Below are 20,338 nucleotides of genomic sequence, written 5' to 3' on the forward strand. Positions count from 1 at the left end.
TTTCTTAATGTCTAGTGACATATCAGGGCCATTTTATGATTAATTGAAATACATTTCTTACATATGGTTCCTTTAATTATAGGGGAGAGCAGGGGTGAAAGTATCATTTTTCAGAAAAAAAACAACATAATTTTAAAAGATGATGTTTAAGACAGAGACATATTTTTTGCTGTGGTCAGTCACTCACAAGTGTGGTCTATCAATACCAGGTGGTATTTTGTAAAAATGTACGACTTCAGTATAATTTCACTTTGAACTTAAGACTGCTCATGTTACTTTCGACCCCGTCAGTTGAGACGACAGTAACACACAGGTGGGTCAAAAGTAACAACAATATACAAGCTAGATTTTTTGTGTTACTCTTTGTTTTTTATTAGGCTAAATATACCAGAGTATGACTTTTGAACATGTAACTGCAAATATATTTTGGCCTTTATCTTTGCAAAAAAATGTAAATTTAATTCAATTTGTTAATTGTTTAATTTACGTTTTAAATTTCAATTTTATCAAATGTTTCAAAAGTAACCCAACAGTACAAAATCGAATTGTTTAGAATTTTTTTTTGGCAATCGTCAATCCATTTTATAAAATGTTTTTTTTTTTTTTTTTTTTTTTTTTTTTACATGAAAAATATGAAAACTAAATTAAATTAGCATAATATAAATAAAATAAATAATTTAAAAAATAATTAGGCTACAAACATTTCTTGTTGAATCTTGAAAATGATGCAGCAGGCCTCTTCATGTGGCAGAAAGGCTGTGTTATTAAAAATTAAACCATTCAATAAAATAATTTAAAAAGATAAAGTAGGCTATGCAGCCTTCAAATCTCTGGAGAAGCAGCCCTTGAGGACACAGCTTATATCGGTCACATGACTCCGTTTAAAGCGAAAGTAAAATGATGGCGGCTCCAACGCTATCGGGCTCGATATTTCCGACATTTTGTTGAAGCTCACTGATGACGGAAGGCTTTTTACCTCCTCGGTCTTGTGTGATTCTCAGTAAGTGTAACGTTTAATAAATCTGTATTTGTTTAACAAATATATGTTGCACTGGAAATGTGTATGTTAAATGTACAATAGCATGAGCTATGTAAGCAATCAACTTTAGAGGTCTCGGTAAGACATAAACCTACCAGGTTTGGTGAGGGTTAAGTGAATGTTTTTGTTTCTCCAAAGCATTTAAAAAAAAAAAAACATCGCCATGTTAGGATCATACGACTAACCTGCCTTATACAATATTGAATGTTGAAACAGATGTGTGTTATCAGTTCTGTTCAACAGTGAATCTCACAGCACTGAAAAATAGTTAAGATATTATACCAAATTTCAAATTTCAATCAGACACCTTCAACATTTCTCACATTATTACAGTTTATTTGCTATAGTTTAGAAAATGGTGTGGTGTGGTGCAATGGATAAGACACATGCCTTTGGTGTGAGAGACCCGGGTTCGAATCCACTGTGAGACACCAATGTGTCCCTGAGCAAGACACTTAACCGCTAGTTGCTCCAGAGGCGTGCGACCTCTGACATATATAGCAATTGTAAGTCGCTTTGGATAAAAGCGTCAGCTAAATGAATAAATGTAAATGAAAAATGAAATAATAACTTAATAATAACTTGGCAAGTGGTAAAAAACTGGTATTTCACTGGTTTTGTCCGTCCTTCTGTTAGACTGTCTCACAAATTAATGTTGAATATCTGTCAGCTGTTAAATTTAACTACACAATTAGGCTAGATAATACCAATTTAGATCAACCAATTACCAAGCAATGCTTCATTTTGTTCAGTCTGTGTGTAAAAAGAGCATTAGCAATTAAAGAAAAAAAAACTTAAGATCATTTTTGGTCCCAAATTTCTATACATTTTACAGGTAGTCCTTTAGTGTGAAGAATTTTGGAGTATAAAATGTCACAGTTTACTTTATTTTGCTATCCTCAGTTACATACATGAACTATACTGTGTCCTGCACCCACTATAAAAAAAAAAAAAAAAAAAAAATTGATATCTGGTGTCTGAATAATTTTTGCTTTGATTGTACTTTTTCTGTGACAACTTATTTACATTATGCCTTTTTTTTAAGTTTTTTAGTTTTTTAAACATTCAGGACTTTTTATTTAGAAAACAAAAAGGTTCTGTCTACAAAGTTGAACTCTCAATCTCATCTATCCATCCATCCCTCCCTCCATCCCATCCATCCATCCATCCATCCCTCCCTCCATTCCTCCATTCATCCTATCCATCCATCCATCCATCCCTCCATCCATCCATCCATCCATCCATCCATCCATCCATCCATCCATCCATCCATCCCTCCCTCCATTCATCCCATCCATCCATCCCTCCCTCCCTCCATTCCTCCATTCATCCTATCCATCCATCCCTCCCTCCCTCCCTCCCTCCCTCCCTCCCTCCCTCCATCCATCCATCCATCCCATCCATCCATCCATCCCATCCATCCATCCATCCATTCATCCCTCCCTCCATTCATCCCATCCATCCCTCCCTCCCTCCCATCCATCCATCCATCCATCCATCCATCCATCCATCCATCCCTCCATCCCTCCATTTATATATATTATAAAAATAATATATATATATTATATATATATATAGTTTAAAAAGCATTTTTTTCTTAACTGAGACTTTAACGTAATACAAAAATTACAATTCTAATTTTATTTACGCTGAAATGGAAGCAGTGAAGGGATTATTATATTTACTAAAAACGATACTGATTTGGTGATTAACAACAACACTGATCTGTAAATCTTTACAAACAGCATTTTTGCTGTAACCCCACATAAAGTATTGTATATTATTCATATACAGTATATTTTTTATTTATTTATAGTGATACCGGAAATTACACATTTGATGTAATTACAATAACGTTGGAGTTTAATACTCATATGGCTGAAATAGCTCAGTTGGGAGAGCGGTAGATGAATGTGTTAGTGTATATGAGAACCGCTGAGCGGCATAAGGCAGCAGACTCAAGAAGTCTCAAACTTTGCGTTTTTTTTATTACTTTTGTGTCGGGAATAGGACATCGGTATTTGGATGGCAAATTGGTGTCAAGTTTTGACGTCAGTTTGATTTGCATATTTTACCTGTTTTTTGACGTCGATGTTTGACATCAATTTGGTGTCTTTTCAACATCAATTGCCCACTGCACAGTTGACGTTATGCACTCGTTATGACCTCAAAATCTGTGAGGCCAACGATAGTGAGTATAGGGAGAAAAGAGCAGTCACCGAGGACCTCAATATTTTTCCGTGGTGTATAATAAATGATGTTTTATTAACAAGGTTCGGGAGGAGCAGGTGCAGATAATTAACCCAATTAGCATAAGTGGAGATCAATCAGTAATCAGCAATATAAATAACAGCAGAACCCACCTCTGTTCCTTGACAGTTTATTCAGCATCCCACCTCCACCCCATCTCCTCACTTTTAGTTCCATCTCCTCACTTCTAGTTCCATACCCTTACCAACGGGGGGAGTACTCTGGGTTCGGGCAGAAATTCCGAGCTCGGAGCCCTCCACCCGGACAGCACGCCAAATACGCATAACCTTTACCGTAGTAATTATATGTAGATGTGAACTCGTGAATAAATGTTGTGAAGTACTATATTAATATAGTATTATTAACACTATAGTGCAGCAAATATATTGCACTTGTAACCCTGTCAATTTTGCCCCAATAAAGTCCTGAAATGACCTTTAATGCAAACACTTAAAACTAGAGTAAAGTGCAATATCTAGTTCGCCACTAGGTGGCAGTGCACAAAGAAACGTTCTTCTTCTGCTTTTTTCTGCCATTCGCCTTGCCTTACAAAAGCCTGGAAAAACGGGAGCCAGAGTAAATATTAAGATTGAAATTGATTGAAAACGAAATATATCCTCGAGGTTAAACTACATTGAAAATTAGACAACACTTGTTGTAAAACAAAGTTATCTCGGTGAGTGAAAACTCATTGAAAACTCAGTGAAAAATCATTTTATGTTGATTAGCTTGAAGCTAAAATGGTGAAATGACTAAAAAGTTTACATTTCAACATTACAGTGGATTACAGTGGATAAAAAAAACAAAAACCAGTCTGGCTATCTACAATAGCAGTGGATGTTACCCCACAGGTATATTTTGTTGTATATTCTAATTTTTGTACAATGAAAAAAATGCATTTTGAAAGGAAATAATTTTGTTTGAGTCAAGTATGTCAATTTTGAGTTACTATGCTATGCTGTACTTTTGTTTGTCCAATTCCATTTTATTGATTTTAATTTTAAGTTGTATTATTGAACATATGGACTTAAATGATGAAAAGATGGAAAAAGGACATTTAGTTGAACATTAGTTAATTTTCTGCACATTTTTGTGTAGACTGGTTTTTTTTTTTGAGGCTTCTTCTGGTCCCGGATCCCTGGTGTTCTTTCCACTGAAGTTGGATTCCTCTCTGTTCGCCCTGGTGCCTGGTTCTCTGGTCCACTGCCTCAACTAACAGCGCTGCAACGGTGCCATTGGGTGGTTTGATATGGACGCTAACGCTAAGTATTGAAGGGGTGGCTGGACAGTTAAAATATTTTGAGTGCACTCAAGGGTAACAATTTTTTTCTTTGAAAGATTTTTTTCCTTTTGTTTTGTTTCATGAGATCTCAAAGTTGTGGCCGATTTGTTAACATCAATGACACTAATGCTGTGTGAACTGAACTAAATATTGAATTTTGAATGAGAAAATAAGAAAAATAATTTGAATAAGAACTACATTTAAACTTTATTCTATTGTCCTGTGCTTCCTTTGGAGTGGAATCTATGTGTCCTTTGACCATATGATTAGTATATAACCAGCCTCCTCATCGAATCTAGATTTAGATAACTCCTACAATAGATTCTTAACCTGCCTATAAGCAGAACTACCACCGTAGGGTTACAGTCGTGGCGAGCCAGCCAGGAGGTTGGCACAGTGTATAAAATAGACTCCACCCCAAAGCTGAAGTACACTAAGATCGCATTTACTACAAAATGGATCTTTGCAATCAGTTTAATGTGCATGGGCCTAGTTGTCTATATGTCACAGGCATAGACGAAGCCTATTCTGATGATGACATTACAGAGTTCTTTAAAGTTAACGGGGACATTAAGAAAGTAGTCAGAGTTCCCAACGACCCAGAACAACCCAGAGGCCGTGCACTTATTGAATACACAGCAGAGCGAACAATATCCAGACTCGACCCAGTACAACTAGGTAGCCTGCCCAGTCCCAATGATCTAGCAGTTACCTGGTGTGTCAAGACAGTCCGTGAGCTATGCCAAGAAGAACTAGGACGAGAACTCGCTCAGAAATGTTTAGCTGAATTGAGCTCTCTTGCTGAAATTAGTAAAGCTGGCTTTTGGGAAGCACTTCAAAGTGAACTGCAGAGTGCCCAGCCCCAGACAGAACTTGCCCCTCCGCAAAGCCCAGATACTCAGCCACAGCCCTCTGAAAATCCTGTTGCTGTCTCCACAAATGGTAGCAGTGCAGATGGTGATATGCAAACCAACAATGATATTGCTAATCCATTTGATGCAGTCACCCGAACCATCCCAACTACTGCTACAAGGAATCCATTTCTTGATGAAGGCACAGTTAACCCACCTCATGTCCAAAAAGTTATTGTTGAACATTTCATTCGCAGTGACTCCACACCGTCTAGCTACAGTCAAAGCAGGATCCGTACATTCTCGGGGCGGCTGCCAAAACCAAATGGAGAAGTTGATTATGATTCCTGGCGTACTCAGGTAGACCTACTTCTTAAGGACGTGTCTGTCTCTGATTCACAGAAAGTAAGGAGAATATTGGAGAGTCTCCTCAGCCCAGCAGCGGACATTGTTAAGCCGCTTGGGACGGATGCAACCCCCCAAGCTTACCTCACCCAGCTCGAGTATTTGGAGTGGCCGAAGATGGAGAGGAGCTATTTGCTACCTTCCTGGGCTCTAACCAAAACTCAGGTGAAAAACCCTCTGTCTATTTGGGCCGTCTCCAGACTCTCCTCACCAAAGCCGTAACCAGAGGGGGAGTTTCAGCTGCAGAGTCTGACAAGTACTTACTCCGGCAGTTCTGTAGGGGATGCTGGGACCAGAGTCTGATCATTGGCCTGCAGCTCGAACACAGGAAACCCAATCCCCCCTCATTCCCAGAATTGTTGTTGCTTTTGAGAACGGAGGAGGATAGGAGAGCAGCAAAGATGGATCGCATGAAAAAGCACCTTGGCAGTACTAAAGCTGCTGTACATGTTCATTCAGTTATGAGCATGCCAGTATTCGAACCTGAAGCTGCCCCCACTGCAACAAAGAGACACGAGACAGATTCTAAACTAGAAAAGGAAGTTGCAGAGTTGAGGATACAGGTTGCAAAGCTAATACAGCAAGGAAAGAAAGGAGAAAGGCATGAGGGAGTGCAGAGCCGTCCAGCCCAAAGTGAACTGCCTGCTAAGACTGAATGTTTACTCGCGCAAGCTTCCAATAGAGACTCAAACCCCCATTCTCCGACACCACCTAAGCCCTGGTTCTGTTTTAAATGTGGGGGTGATGGCCACATCGCTGCAAAGTGCACTTTTGAACCCAATCCAGGCCTCGTCCGGAAAAAGAATGCAGAGCTCAAAGAAAAACGAAGCAAATTCTGGGCCAAGCAGGGAGCCAACAAAGCATCTTTAAACTTCTAGAGGCTCCTGCCTTGGGGCGACCAGGAGCTGAGGACAAAGAATGTCCCATAGCAATGACTCACAATGAGTGCTCTTCTGAACGTAGTAGTTCTTCTGGCTGCAAATTGCCGCCTGGACTTGTGGTACCTCGTTGCACTTCGAACATCTCTGTTGGAGACATGAAATGTGATGCCATTCTCGACACTGGATCCCAAGTAACAACAATTTCAGAGACTTTTCATTCTAGATACATGTCAGACTTACCTGTTCAGTCGATACACAATCTTCTCGAGGTCGAAGGGGCTGGAGGTCAAGCAGTGCCTTACCTGGGGTACGTGGAAGTCCACTTAACCTTCCCTGAGAATGTTACTGGAACAGAAGAGCAAATGTCTGTTTTAGCACTCATTGTCCCAGAGAACCAGTTCAATAGCAAGGTTCCTGTCTTAATTGGCACAAATGTCTTGCTTGAGTTATACCAACGTGGAATAAGCTATGACAAATCCAAGTTTCTCAGAAGATCAGACAGTTTTGCAGTACTACTCCAACATGTGGCCCGAGTACGCGAAAGTGAAGCTAAAGCTTGCCTAGTGAAATTGCACGGAGAAAAGCCCATTACTATTCCGGCAAGACACAAAATGTATCTTTTTGGAGATGTTAGAGTCGGAAAAGCCAATTCCAATATGACATTTGTCGTTGAACCCCCCGAATCTTCCTTCCTGCCAGGTGGGTTGTTCATTCAGTGTGCACTAATAAACATAAACACAAGAGCTTCAAACTAGATCCCTGTAGTCCTCAGCAACACCACAGATCACACTGTCACCCTACCTCCAAAGTGTGTTATTGGTGAAGTGTCTGCAGTTCAAAGTGTAATGCCCATGACCTCCTCTGCACAAGTCGATTCACAAACATCAAATGGCAAACATTCATTCAATCTGGATGACTCCCCAATGCCAGAGGAGTGGAAGGCACGCATTCGAGATAAACTGAACTCCATCCCTGAGGTTTTTGCGCTTGATGAGCTGTCATTTGGCCATACCATCGCTGTGAAACATACCATCCGTCTGCAGGACGAGACGCCCTTCAAAGAAAGATCCAGGCCGATACACCCCAGCGATCGAGAAGCTGTCAGACAACACCTTAGAGAGCTTCTGGATGCTGGTATAATAAGGGAATCCGAGAGTCCCTTTGCATCCCCAGTGGTTGTCGTGAAAAAGAAAAACGGAAAGATCAGACTATGCATCGACTATAGGAAGCTTAACAGCCGCACTATTAAGGATGCTTATGCTCTTCCTAACATCGAGGAGACGTTTTCTGCCCTGAGTGGAGCAAGGTGGTTCTCTGTGATGGATCTAAAGTCTGGATATTACCAGGTGGAAATGGTGGAAGAAGATAAAAACAAAACTGCGTTCACATGTCCATTAGGTTTCTACGAATTCAATCGTATGCCGCAAGGTGTCACCAACGCACCTAGCACCTTTCAACGCCTTATGGAAAAGTGTGTTGGTGACCTACATCTGAACGAGGTTTTGGTGTTCTTAGACGACGTCATTGTCTTCTCCCAGACTCTAGAAGAGCACGAGGCAAGGCTCCTGAAGGTGCTTAATCGTCTCAAAAGCTATGGACTAAAACTATCCCCAGAGAAGTGTCAGTTTTTCAAGTCCTCCGTGAAATACCTGGGCCATATTGTTGACGCTCAAGGAGTTCACACAGACCCAGATAAAGTGTCAGCTCTGAAAGATTGGCCCCGCCCTGGAAACAGAGAAGAATTGAAACGCTTCCTCGGATTTTCAGGGTATTACAGAAGATTCGTGGAGGGCTACTCAAAAATCGCCAGGCCTCTCAACGCTCTCACCGCTGGGTACTATCCACCTAAAAAGAGGGGTAAAGTTTATAAAACCCTGAGACCCAACACTGGTATAAGCCCCAGAGCACCCTTTGGCTCAGAGTGGACGCCTGAGTGTGAGTCCTCTTTCAGAACACTGGTTGAAAAGTTGACATCGGCCCCTGTACTCGCTTTCGCAAATCCCAAGCTCCCGTATGTGTTACATACAGATGCTTGCTGTGAGGGGTTAGGAGCAGCTCTTTATCAAGCTCAAGATGGAAAGCTTAGAGTAATAGCCTATGCCAGCAGAGGCTTATCCAAGAGTGAGAAGAACTATCCTACTCACAAACTAGAATTTCTAGCGTTAAAGTGGGCAGTTTGTGAGAAATTCTGTGATTACCTGTATGGTACAGATTTTTCAGTCCTAACAGATAACAACCCGCTTACCTATGTCCTTTCATCCGCAAAGCTCGACGCAGCCGGACACCGCTGGCTAGCGGCCCTCTCAACCTTTAGATTCAACATCAAATATCGAGCTGGACGTGCTAATGGTGATGCGGACGGACTGTCAAGGAGACCTCAAGCAGCTCCTCAAGAGGATCATGAGTACCTGCAGGAAAAAGAACGGATCAACTCAATGACAAAACGCCTTATAGAGGGGGAGATTCCATCTGACGCAGTCTCAGCTGTATGTCAACGCCATTCAGTAACCATGCACTTACCTGTCCTTGCTGAGTCCCTTGTTGTTGACGCCTCCTCCTTACCTGATCTATTCACTGGTACTGGACAAGACACTGTACCTGGCATGACAAAAGAAAACTGGCATGAAGCACAAAGAAACGATCCATCAATTGGGAAAGTCATCACCTTGGTCAAAAAAAGACAAAAGCCCCACTTCAAATCTGTAAAAGCTGAGTCACCTGAAGTCAAGTTGCTCCTTCGGGAGTGGGATAAGTTTGAGCTCATTGATGATGTCCTTTACAGGAAATGTTTTGACAGAGGAAACAAAATTCATCAGCTCGTCTTACCTGAGGAATTCAGAGAAAGAGCTCTCAAAGGTTTTCATGATGAGGTTGGTCACCTAGGGCCAGAGCGTGTGTTCAATCTCGCTCGTGCCAGATGTTATTGGCCTAAAATGAAAGAATCAGTTGAGAAGAAGTGTCACACATGCGAACGTTGTTTCAGAAGAAAAACTCCGCCACAAAGAGCAGCACCCATGGTGAATATTAAAACAACTTACCCGCTAGAGCTTGTTTGCATGGACTACTTGTCCCTTGAACCCGACAACCGTGACACCAGAAACATACTAGTCATCACTGACCATTTCACCCGCTTCGCAGTAGCTGTGCCAACAAAAGACCAAAAGGCCAGAACTGTTGCTAAAGCTCTCTGGGAAAACTTCCTGGTCTACTATGGGTTCCCTAGTCGCCTTCATAGTGATCAGGGACGTGACTTTGAATCCCACACAATCAAGGAGCTGTGTTCACTGATAGGGGCTGAGAAAGTGCGCACCACCCCATACCATCCTCAGGGGAATCCTGTGGAGCGCTTTAACAGGACCCTTATCAGCATGCTCGGTACCCTTGACGAGAAAGACAAACATCACTGGCGAGACTTTGTGAGGCCTGTTGTACATGCGTACAACTGCACCAGGAATGATGCAACAGGTTACTCACCGTATGAGCTGATGTTCGGCAGGCAGCCGACTCTGCCAGTTGACCTCATTCTTGGCCTGAAACCTCTAACTGAGACTAATACAACTCACTCAGAATATGTCCAAAACTTGCGCAAGAGACTCAAAGAAAGCTATGCACTGGCTGCAGAGAACTCCAAAAAGTCTGGAGAAAGAAATAAGCACAGATTTGATGCCAAGGTGAAAACTGCTGAATTAGAAGAAGGGGACCGTGTCTTGGTGAAGAATGTCAACGTCCGTGGCAAACACAAGTTAGCCGATAAATGGGAAAGGCCCATCCATATCGTTGTGAAACGGATTGACGGTGGTCCTGTGTATGTAGTCAAGCCAGAAACAGGAAATGGCCCTCAGCGTACACTTCACAGGGACTTACTTTTACCATGTGGATTTCTGCCAGTTGAGACTACTCCTAATTCAGTGCCACACCAAAGCAAACAAACTCAAATGCGCCTGAGGAATAGACAAGACCAAGAGATGGAATGCGAATATTCGGACAGAGAAGAAGAGGATGATGGCTACTATGTGAATGAACCTCCACAGTTCACCACATGGGGACCCTATGTGCAAGAGTTCGAAGTTATCCCCGTCAGTGGCTTTCAGTCTTCTCTGAACCCCATGGCTCCTGAGTTCAAATCGCCAGAACCCCAACCAATTCCTGATCACTCAGTTGCACCTCTTGACACAAATACAGCTGTCCATCAGTCCCCAATCCAAAGTGACCATGTCATCATAGACATTCCAGAAGATGAAATATTGCAAAGCACAGTGGTCACAGACCCGACACCAGCTCACGACACGGACAATGCTCAGAACAGGTTCCCTGTAACCCCTAAAAGGCACTCAGAAGTTATTTGTGGGGAAGAACAAGGTGAGCCCAGACGTTCACACAGAGAAAGACATCCCCCACCCAAGTTCACCTATGAAGAGCTAGGGAAACCCCTAATCCTTGCCCTTAGTCAGTTTTTTGGGAAACTCCAAGACATTATTCCTGACCATCAGATACCTTGTCAGGTTTAACACACATGCAGGGACTCATGTGGTTTAGAGGGGGAGGGTGTAACCCTGTCAATTTTGCCCCAATAAAGTCCTGAAATGACCTTTAATGCAAACACTTAAAACTAGAGTAAAGTGCAATATCTAGTTCGCCACTAGGTGGCAGTGCACAAAGAAACGTTCTTCTTCTGCTTTTTTCTGCCATTCGCCTTGCCTTACAAAAGCCTGGAAAAACGGGAGCCAGAGTAAATATTAAGATTGAAATTGATTGAAAACGAAATATATCCTCGAGGTTAAACTACATTGAAAATTAGACAACACTTGTTGTAAAACAAAGTTATCTCGGTGAGTGAAAACTATCATTTTATGTTGATTAGCTTGAAGCTAAAATGGTGAAATGACTAAAAAGTTTACATTTCAACATTACAGTGGATTACAGTGGATAAAAAAAACAAAAACCAGTCTGGCTATCTACAATAGCAGTGGATGTTACCCCACAGGTATATTTTGTTGTATATTCTAATTTTTGTACAATGAAAAAAATGCATTTTGAAAGGAAATAATTTTGTTTGAGTCAAGTATGTCAATTTTGAGTTACTATGCTATGCTGTACTTTTGTTTGTCCAATTCCATTTTATTGATTTTAATTTTAAGTTGTATTATTGAACATATGGACTTAAATGATGAAAAGATGGAAAAAGGACATTTAGTTTTTGCACATTTTTGTGTAGACTGTTTTTTTTTTTTTTTTGAGGCTTCTTCTGGTCCCGGATCCCTGGTGTTCTTTCCACTGAAGTTGGATTCCTCTCTGTTCGCCCTGGTGCCTGGTTCTCTGGTCCACTGCCTCAACTAACAGCGCTGCAACGGTGCCATTGGGTGGTTTGATATGGACGCTAACGCTAAGTATTGAAGGGGTGGCTGGACAGTTAAAATATTTTGAGTGCACTCAAGGGTAACAATTTTTTTCTTTGAAAGATTTTTTTCCTTTTGTTTTGTTTCATGAGATCTCAAAGTTGTGGCCGATTTGTTAACATCAATGACACTAATGCTGTGTGAACTGAACTAAATATTGAATTTTGAATGAGAAAATAAGAAAAATAATTTGAATAAGAACTACATTTAAACTTTATTCTATTGTCCTGTGCTTCCTTTGGAGTGGAATCTATGTGTCCTTTGACCATATGATTAGTATATAACCAGCCTCCTCATCGAATCTAGATTTAGATAACTCCTACAATAGATTCTTAACCTGCCTATAAGCAGAACTACCACCGTAGGGTTACACACTGTATTGCACACAGCACCAAGAATGTCTCACCTGAGCTCACAAAAGCTGCTGTGTGCGAATTCCAGTTAACGGTCATGACAGTGCGAGTTAAGCTGTAACTAGCTAAACTAAACATCTCATATTTGAAAGCCGATAGAAATGTTAAATGACCAACAAAAATAATCAGGCAAACTAATAAACCTTTGTCTAATTTCGCCATTTTTAATTTAAAAAAAGGTCAATATAATTTACTTTATGTATGTAATGTAATAATTAATGTGAGAGGACAAGAAACATTAATGAAGCCGCGTTTTTGCCTCATTATATTAGGCATACGATGATTAGGAAGTAGCCTAACACATTTTGTTTGAGCATCGGTAACTCAGTGGTTGTTTGTGCTATATTTCTCAAAATTTGATACATGGTAGCCACATTTGTCTGCAACAAATAACTCACTTGGACATGTAGAACACAGTCACAGAGTATGTGAGTTATAGACCTTTATCACAGTGGAACTTACCAGAAGTTCTTGCCGAATCAGTGTATTGAGGTGGATAATGTTTTTATCCGATAAGAAGACATGCGCATCAACTATGATAGAAACCTATTTGCCAACATAAATCCCTAAATGCGCAAAAAACTATTTTTAATGAAATGTTACAACTATCCCCACCCCTAAAAGCCATAGCTAACTGTTTTAGCATGTGGGTTTGAAGTTATCACGAATGCAAAGCATCAAATTAAAATAGAAATAGCTACTTTAGATTATGCAAGTCAAATAACTGTATCTACAATACAATGATTGCTAGGCAAAAATAATCTTAATAGGCCTGCAATTTTTTTACTTTTCTTCCTGAAAGGTTTTTTTTTTTTTTTTTTTTTTTTTCATAAAATGTTTTGTCATTTTTTGTCATAAAATGTACAGTGTTGCTCACAGTAAAATGCCACTTTTCCTTTGAGCTCAGAAAGGTGATGCAAGTGTATGATATTGATAACATCACCACAGCTCTTTTCTGATTTGTCAAACCGACAGTGTTACAACACTGCCCGGTCTCCCCTATTGAATGTGTAGGCTAAATATTGTGTATGAATTTAAAAAAATATATATTTATCCAGCATTCATAGCCTTCTGTAAATTAACTTGTCTAATGATTAATAAAAAAATAGCCTAAATATCAGTGTACCCTATGTTTACTTTCTTCACTGACACAGATGAAAATGAAAAGGCTATCAGTCAAAGTTGAGCTTTAGGAGGGGAAGAGACAGAGCAAGACAAGGTGACGAGAAAAGGAAAGAGTGACGGAGATGGGGACATCAGGTATTGACAAATAATCTACTGCCCGCTGATGGTTTTAAAACTATTTCTTATCCTTTTTTTTTTTTTTTGCCTTCAAACGTCTAAAAATGTAGATCAGAGAAATCAACGTTTTCTCGGGTGTGCATGCCAACCCGAACCCCCCTAAGTGTGTGTGTGTGATCGCGCACACAGTATAGGCCAGATAAATAAAGTATGGGCCAAATAAATCTATCACCCCTTTCCCCAGCAGATCCAGTACCAGAACCTGCTCGGGGCCACTATGGTGGGTAGGACCCCCATAAACTTGGACGGGCGAGACCCGAACTGTATTTGATAACCCTTTTCGATAGCTTGCAGGACCCAACGAGAAACATTTGGCAAAAATTCTACTAGTGGAACCAGCCTCTCAAGACTGGCTTCTGGTGTTTGTTGAGTAATCAGTTCGATCTGACCGTTCTTCATCCCTCCGGTATCCCAGACCCACTAGGTTTCCTGGTGGACATTGAGATATGTGCTCGCCGGTGATCGCTGCGCCCCGAAGCACACCGTGTAATGAGGTGTTATCCACTTTCCTTCGGAGTGGACTGTAGAACAGGTTCTATTGTGAATAAAATATTGGCTCATGTGATTTGAAAGTCTTTTTGTTTTCATTTTATTCAAATTTAAAAAACGTCCCAAATTTTCCGTAATTCGGGTTGTATAGGCTATAACGTGGGCACTGCTGCCATATTTGTTTGTGCCGTACTTCAAATAGTCCTGTCAGTCGGATTTACAGCACGTGAATTCATCAGTTTCTCCTCAAATAGGCTGCATGTAAGTAAGTGGCCATGCAGCAGATTGGGAGAAGAATAGAGTAAACTTTAATTACTTCCAATGTGTGTCTCCTATGAATAAATCACGTCGGCAAATTATATTTGAATAGATTGTTATTGCTACTTCCATAGACATCAGCGTGTATTTTACAAAGTCCAAATGTATTGTTTTACTAGTGATTGTCTATTAAATGTCTGAAACCTAAAATGAGGATTATGTGGTTGAAAACATTGCATAGTTGCGATATATGACAAGCTCTGAGCGCATCCGTCTCTGGCTCAGTGCCAGCCAACGCGCGAAACCACCGTTTGAATCTGGCAGTTATGTAACGTCACTGAACATCCACATGTGGGACGCGCCCAAGCGGCAACCTTCCCCGTCTCTCTCTTGAAACCAACACGGAAGTGAGTTAAACTGCAATTCATTGACTGGCCGCTTGAGGCTGGCTGCATAAGTGAGTCAAATCTGTATCTCCCCCATGTTAAAATGACCAACTTTACAGCAGAAAAAAACATGTTTACAGCCTGGATCTCTATGTGGCTTTGCAGCTAATTTTGCCCTTCATAACAACTGTGAGGGGGGTGAATTTTTTTATAACTCATCCATTTAGTTGATTAATATTTAAAGTTCTGCATAATTAAGGGTGTGGCCACTTGAGTGACAGGTGGATTGCCGCTGATGTCAATGCTAGCCGTTTGTCTGCTGTTACTAGCTGTCACTTCACCTCAGCAAATGTTAGCTGCTGAACTTGCCATCTCTGCAGTGTTTGTGCTTTTTTTCGGGATTATTTCATACAATTTAATACACCCATTACTTCGCCCACGGCTTTGGATTCCGTCGTTGTCGTCGAGTATCGTTCGAGAGAACAACCAGCGCTGTATTGCAGTTGTTTTCTTCTGTGAACATGCACTAATGGATGTCTGACAATTTCGTTGCTTTTTGGAGTTTTCAAATTTAAAAACGTCAATAAAGGCTTGTTCGTTCTGCTCTCACGGAACAGATAGATTATAATATGCTTATGTACCGTCAGATGAAATCCTGCAGGTGTTGGCGCTTTCTCCGTCATGCAATAAATGCACATCCTTGAATAAGCGCGGATTTTCTAGAGCATTTACTTGAACTTCATAGGCAAAATATCTATGGTTTAACCCATTTGAGAGGCGGCCAAAATCAGAATTTAAAATGGACTGAATAAGCTCTCTACGAACTTGACGAGCGATGCCGCGCTGACGGACCATAGACTATAAAAAAGAGTGACTGACATGCACATAAATCACTGTCACACACACTCTCAGAGTAATATTAAGTTACTGCATAATACATTTTCAACTAGCAGAATAGTACAGAATCACCATACACAGTCTCACTTGTAGCCATGTCTTTTAACTATTATAATATTTCGAAGGGCAAAAATAGGAACTTTTAATTGGCTTTCCATCATCAACTGTCACTTTAGCGCGAGGCCCTGTGCAGTCGCAGACTTGGTACTGTCAGTAGCATAACATTATAGCATTACCTCCCCAAGCCTGAGCTAACTCGATCACTTCGAGCTTCAGATAGCCAGGCTCCTCAGCTCCACTCACGCCCCGCCTCTTTGCCCATTTTCTGTAATGCGGGAGTGACGCAAGGCCAAGATGGCAACGGCCGGCTCCGCCCACTTTAGGCTTCAAAAATGCTCTTCAGAAACCTACGGGTGACGTCACGGACACTACATCCATATTTTTTCACAGTCTATGGATGCGCCGCTCAAAAGATTAAAGTGACAGCAGCACAATAAACCTACTACTGTCTGTGCCATTAATATTAATAAAAAAATATATATAATGATAAATATCCCTCACTGCTCTTGATCCTGAAAATTTGGGGGATTTTAATTAGGATAATTTTTTTTATTATTATTATTATTATTATTATTATTACATTTATGCAGTGAGAACTATGCAGTGTTATTTGACATTTGATAGGTAAGAGCCTAAATAAACTAACTAGCTAACTTGCTGCCTGACATCTACCAGCAGATGTTAGGTGTCAGTAGATGTTAGATTTTAGGGTGCAAGGTGTCGACTTGTGGGGGGAGGATACAAATAAAATTTCGCCTAGGGCACCAACAGAACCCGGGCTGGCTCTGCTTCTCTAGTTTGATGGTTTAATTAAGTACCCTGTGATCACGTTTAATAAATTATTGTTAGGAGTATTAGAACGTAAAAGTATGAATTTCGCTGTAATTCATGTGATAAACTTAACTTTACTTCATCAGTTTGTTGATGAAACACACCGGATTCAACTCTTCAGCCCATTAGTGACTTGACATAAAATGTCTGTGTAAGATAAGAGAGACTTCCCAAAAACAGGGTTGCATGGTAAATTGTTCTATGAATATGATTATAATTTTCTCTTTCATAATGTTGTTGCTTAATTCTAGGCTACAAAAATTAAATTGTAAAGTAGCCTATGTGTCAAAGTACAAAAGTGATGCTGTGTTCTGTTTACTTTTTTTTCATGCAGTGTCAAAAAGTGTTCCTGCTGACAGTCTCTCATCCAGACGGATTGTTCTTCTGGGGAAAACTGGTGTTGGGAAAAGTGCTGCTGGAAACACAATACTGGGACAGAAAGAGTTCAAATCTGAACTTAATACAATTTCAGTAACTAGTGAATGTTCAGATGCTCACGCCAATGTTTCAGGCAGATTTGTGTCTGTTGTTGATACTCCTGGATTAATCGACACACAGATTAAACATGAGATTATGACAGAGATAGTGAGAAGTGTTGATATATCCAGTCCTGGACCGCACGCTTTTCTCATTGTTCTGCGTCTAAATGACAGATTCACTGAACATGAGCAGCAGATTCCTCAGCTCATTGAGCGGATGTTTGGTGAAGAAGTAGTAAAATACTCCATCATTCTCTTCACTCATGGAGATCAGATAGAAGGAGAGACCATAGAGGAACTCATTGAGGAGAACTATAAATTAAGACATCTAGTTCAGGAGTGTGGAGACAGATATCACGTGTTCAACAATAGAGATGAGAATAACAGAGATCAGGTGAACGATCTACTGCAGAAGATTGACACAATGATAGAGAAGAATGGAGGAGGACACTACAGTAATCAGATGTATGAAGATGCTGAGAGAATCAGACGAGAGGAAGAAGAACAGAGACAGAGAGATGAAGAGGACAGAAAACAACAAGAGGAGAAACAAAGACAAGAGGAGATTGAGAGAGTGAGAAAGGAGACAGAGGAGAGAATCAGAGCAGAGATAGAAGAGAGAAAACTACAAGAAGAGAAACAAAGACAAGAGACTGAGAGAGAAGAACCAAAGGAAAGCAACAAATCAGACAGTGAAAGTAACCGATGCACAATACTTTAAAATTTTCACAAATGTCACATTTCTTTGGAAATAAATAAATACATAGAACAGAATATAATATAATAAACATTAAATGCCATCCATTAATTAATGCTTTCTTTTCTTTTCTTTTTTCTTTTCTCTTCAATATCTAATTTTCTATTCTTTATCTATTTTATATCTATTTTATATATAAAAACATAAAACATTACATATACAGCATTAGAGTAAACTGGGAAGGGTCACATCACTTGCATCTTGCTGTCCTGCTTCTATTGCTCTCCTCATATAAGGCGCTTTGGATAAAAGTGACTGCTAAATGTTTAAATGTAAATGATTTGTAATTTCTCACATGCTTTTATTTCATAGTTTCATTGCTAGGAGCAGGCAAACTAGGAATGTCTGCAGGCATGTGAACTCTCTTCCTTCACATCTGACACAAATTAAAACAATAAAAACCTCTTGATCATTTCTTAGTTTTTCTAGTCTGTGTGATGATAACCCTATAATGTCTAGCTAATCTAACCTTCATTCTTTTCCAAAGAAGATGATTTGTCCCAATAAATATCCATGTACACCAGACAAAGCAGACACTTTTATTTTCACTTTGTTTTGAGCATGACAGTGTTACAATTTTAATAATACATGTTTGTTGTAAATGTCATTTTATTATATTTTTTTTAGATTGAATGTGTCAGTTGCAAATGCTGGTGTCACTTGGATTGCATGAACAGACCAAACTTTCACTTGTCTGGGATCCCAAGACCCTGTGTATGTGTTAATGTGTGTGTGTTAAATAAAAGTGTTTTAGCTAATTATATGTCATGGCTTTACTCATTTGTGAATTAAACTTCAAGTTGCTTTTCTTAACCAAAATGGAAATACTTTAATGATTTAGCCTACTTTTATCTTTGATAGCCTATTTACAGTAAATGTGCAAACAGCTACTAAATAAATTTCATTAAAATGTAAACATGTTTTAATTGTTAAGCTTGTAAAATAGAACTACAACATTTCATTTCATTGATAATATATTGCAGGTTTGCTCATTTCACAACTTGACCAATGCAATAGTTCCACATCACCACTGTGCTCGCAAGCACCCTTCTGAAACCTACAATGACAAATGGGACACTACGGTCTTGTGGACTTAACGGACGCGTGCACGCGGTAGCCGGCGCGTGTCCACTTTTGGATGTGTTCATTGTGATTATACTGGCTGGGTTTATAAAAGTTTGTAAAATTGCCAGGATATCTTTGCTTGGGGCATTTGGAAACAAAGCTTGTCTATTTCCGAATGTAATCACGTGCATCTCTTATGATCATATTGTGTGTGTTGAAAAAAAACATAGATTAAACACTCGCAAAAGACACATCCCAAAGCGGAGACGTTATAGCGTTGCCAGCGGCACTGAGCGGAAGTTGCCACTGCGGTCGAAATGAAGTGTGCCATTTGGGACAGGTCCACTCACATATATCAGGCAAGGCGCATCTCAAGCGAGTCGTGTGGCGCTGACGGAGTGCAGCTACAAACAGCGTCACATGACGGTTTAAAGCGAAAGTAAAATTAAATTTCCGACATTTTGTTGAAGCTCACTGATGACGGAAGGCTTTTTACCTCCTCGGTCTTGTGTGATTCTCAGTAAGTGTAACTTTTAATAAATCTGTATTTGTTTAACAAATATATGTTGCACTGGAAATGTGTATGTTAAATGTACAATAGCATGAGCTATGTAGGCTAAGCAATCAACTTTAGAGGTCTCGGTAAGACATAAACCTACCAGGTTTGGTGAGGGTTAAGTGAATGTTTTTGTTTCTCCAAAGCGTTCAAAAAATCGCCATGTTAGTGTACAGGAACATCCCAGCAAACACATTTACGTTGTGGCAACGTCTCTGGCACGTTGCATTTCTGCTATGGCAACGTCGCTGTCTACGTGCTCGCAACATTGTAACAACGTAGAATTGTAAGACGTGACAGGGCTGTAGCAACGTTGTTGCGCGACATTCAGCAACTGAGAGACGACGTTCTGACAATATTTTTATATGCTGCATTTTGTTAGATAATTATATACTTTTATAGTTTTGTTTATCTATATTTTTATTTAATAGGGCTATCAACACCTGCAAGTGTAGCCTACACTTTGAAGAGTAAAAATGACAAAGTTTCGTTAATTCAACTTTATTAAAACTGCATTTTATCAAATTGCTCTTCCAAAAGTCATACATTTGTGAAAAAAAAAACGAAATAAACGAATATACAAATTTATTTTAAGTATAATAAATAAAACATAAAAAGCAAAGGCAGATCAGAACATTTAATGAACAAAACCGGGTCTGTTTGGCAGACAGTGGCCGAAAGCAGATGTCACCGGGGAAACATCCACAAATCCAGAGGAGCAAAGAAAATCAATATCAATTA

General features: G+C 40.0%; 1 protein-coding gene across 1 annotated transcript; it reads left to right on the top strand.

The window, feature by feature from the left end:
• The first annotated feature begins 926 nt into the window (after positions 1-926).
• On the top strand, positions 927-19,955 carry LOC307154176 (GTPase IMAP family member 9-like). The gene is made up of 3 exons (XM_079898942.1): positions 927-1,000; positions 13,672-13,777; positions 17,075-19,955. Exons 2-3 carry the CDS (start codon positions 13,765-13,767, stop codon positions 17,938-17,940), a joined length of 879 nt encoding a protein of 292 aa, XP_079755068.1. The 5' UTR covers positions 927-1,000; positions 13,672-13,764; the 3' UTR covers positions 17,941-19,955.
• The last annotated feature ends 383 nt before the right edge of the window (positions 19,956-20,338 follow it).

The sequence above is a fragment of the Squalius cephalus genome, assembly GCF_949319135.1.
Source record: "Squalius cephalus genome assembly, contig: scaffold_73, whole genome shotgun sequence".
Taxonomy (NCBI): domain Eukaryota; kingdom Metazoa; phylum Chordata; class Actinopteri; order Cypriniformes; family Leuciscidae; genus Squalius; species Squalius cephalus.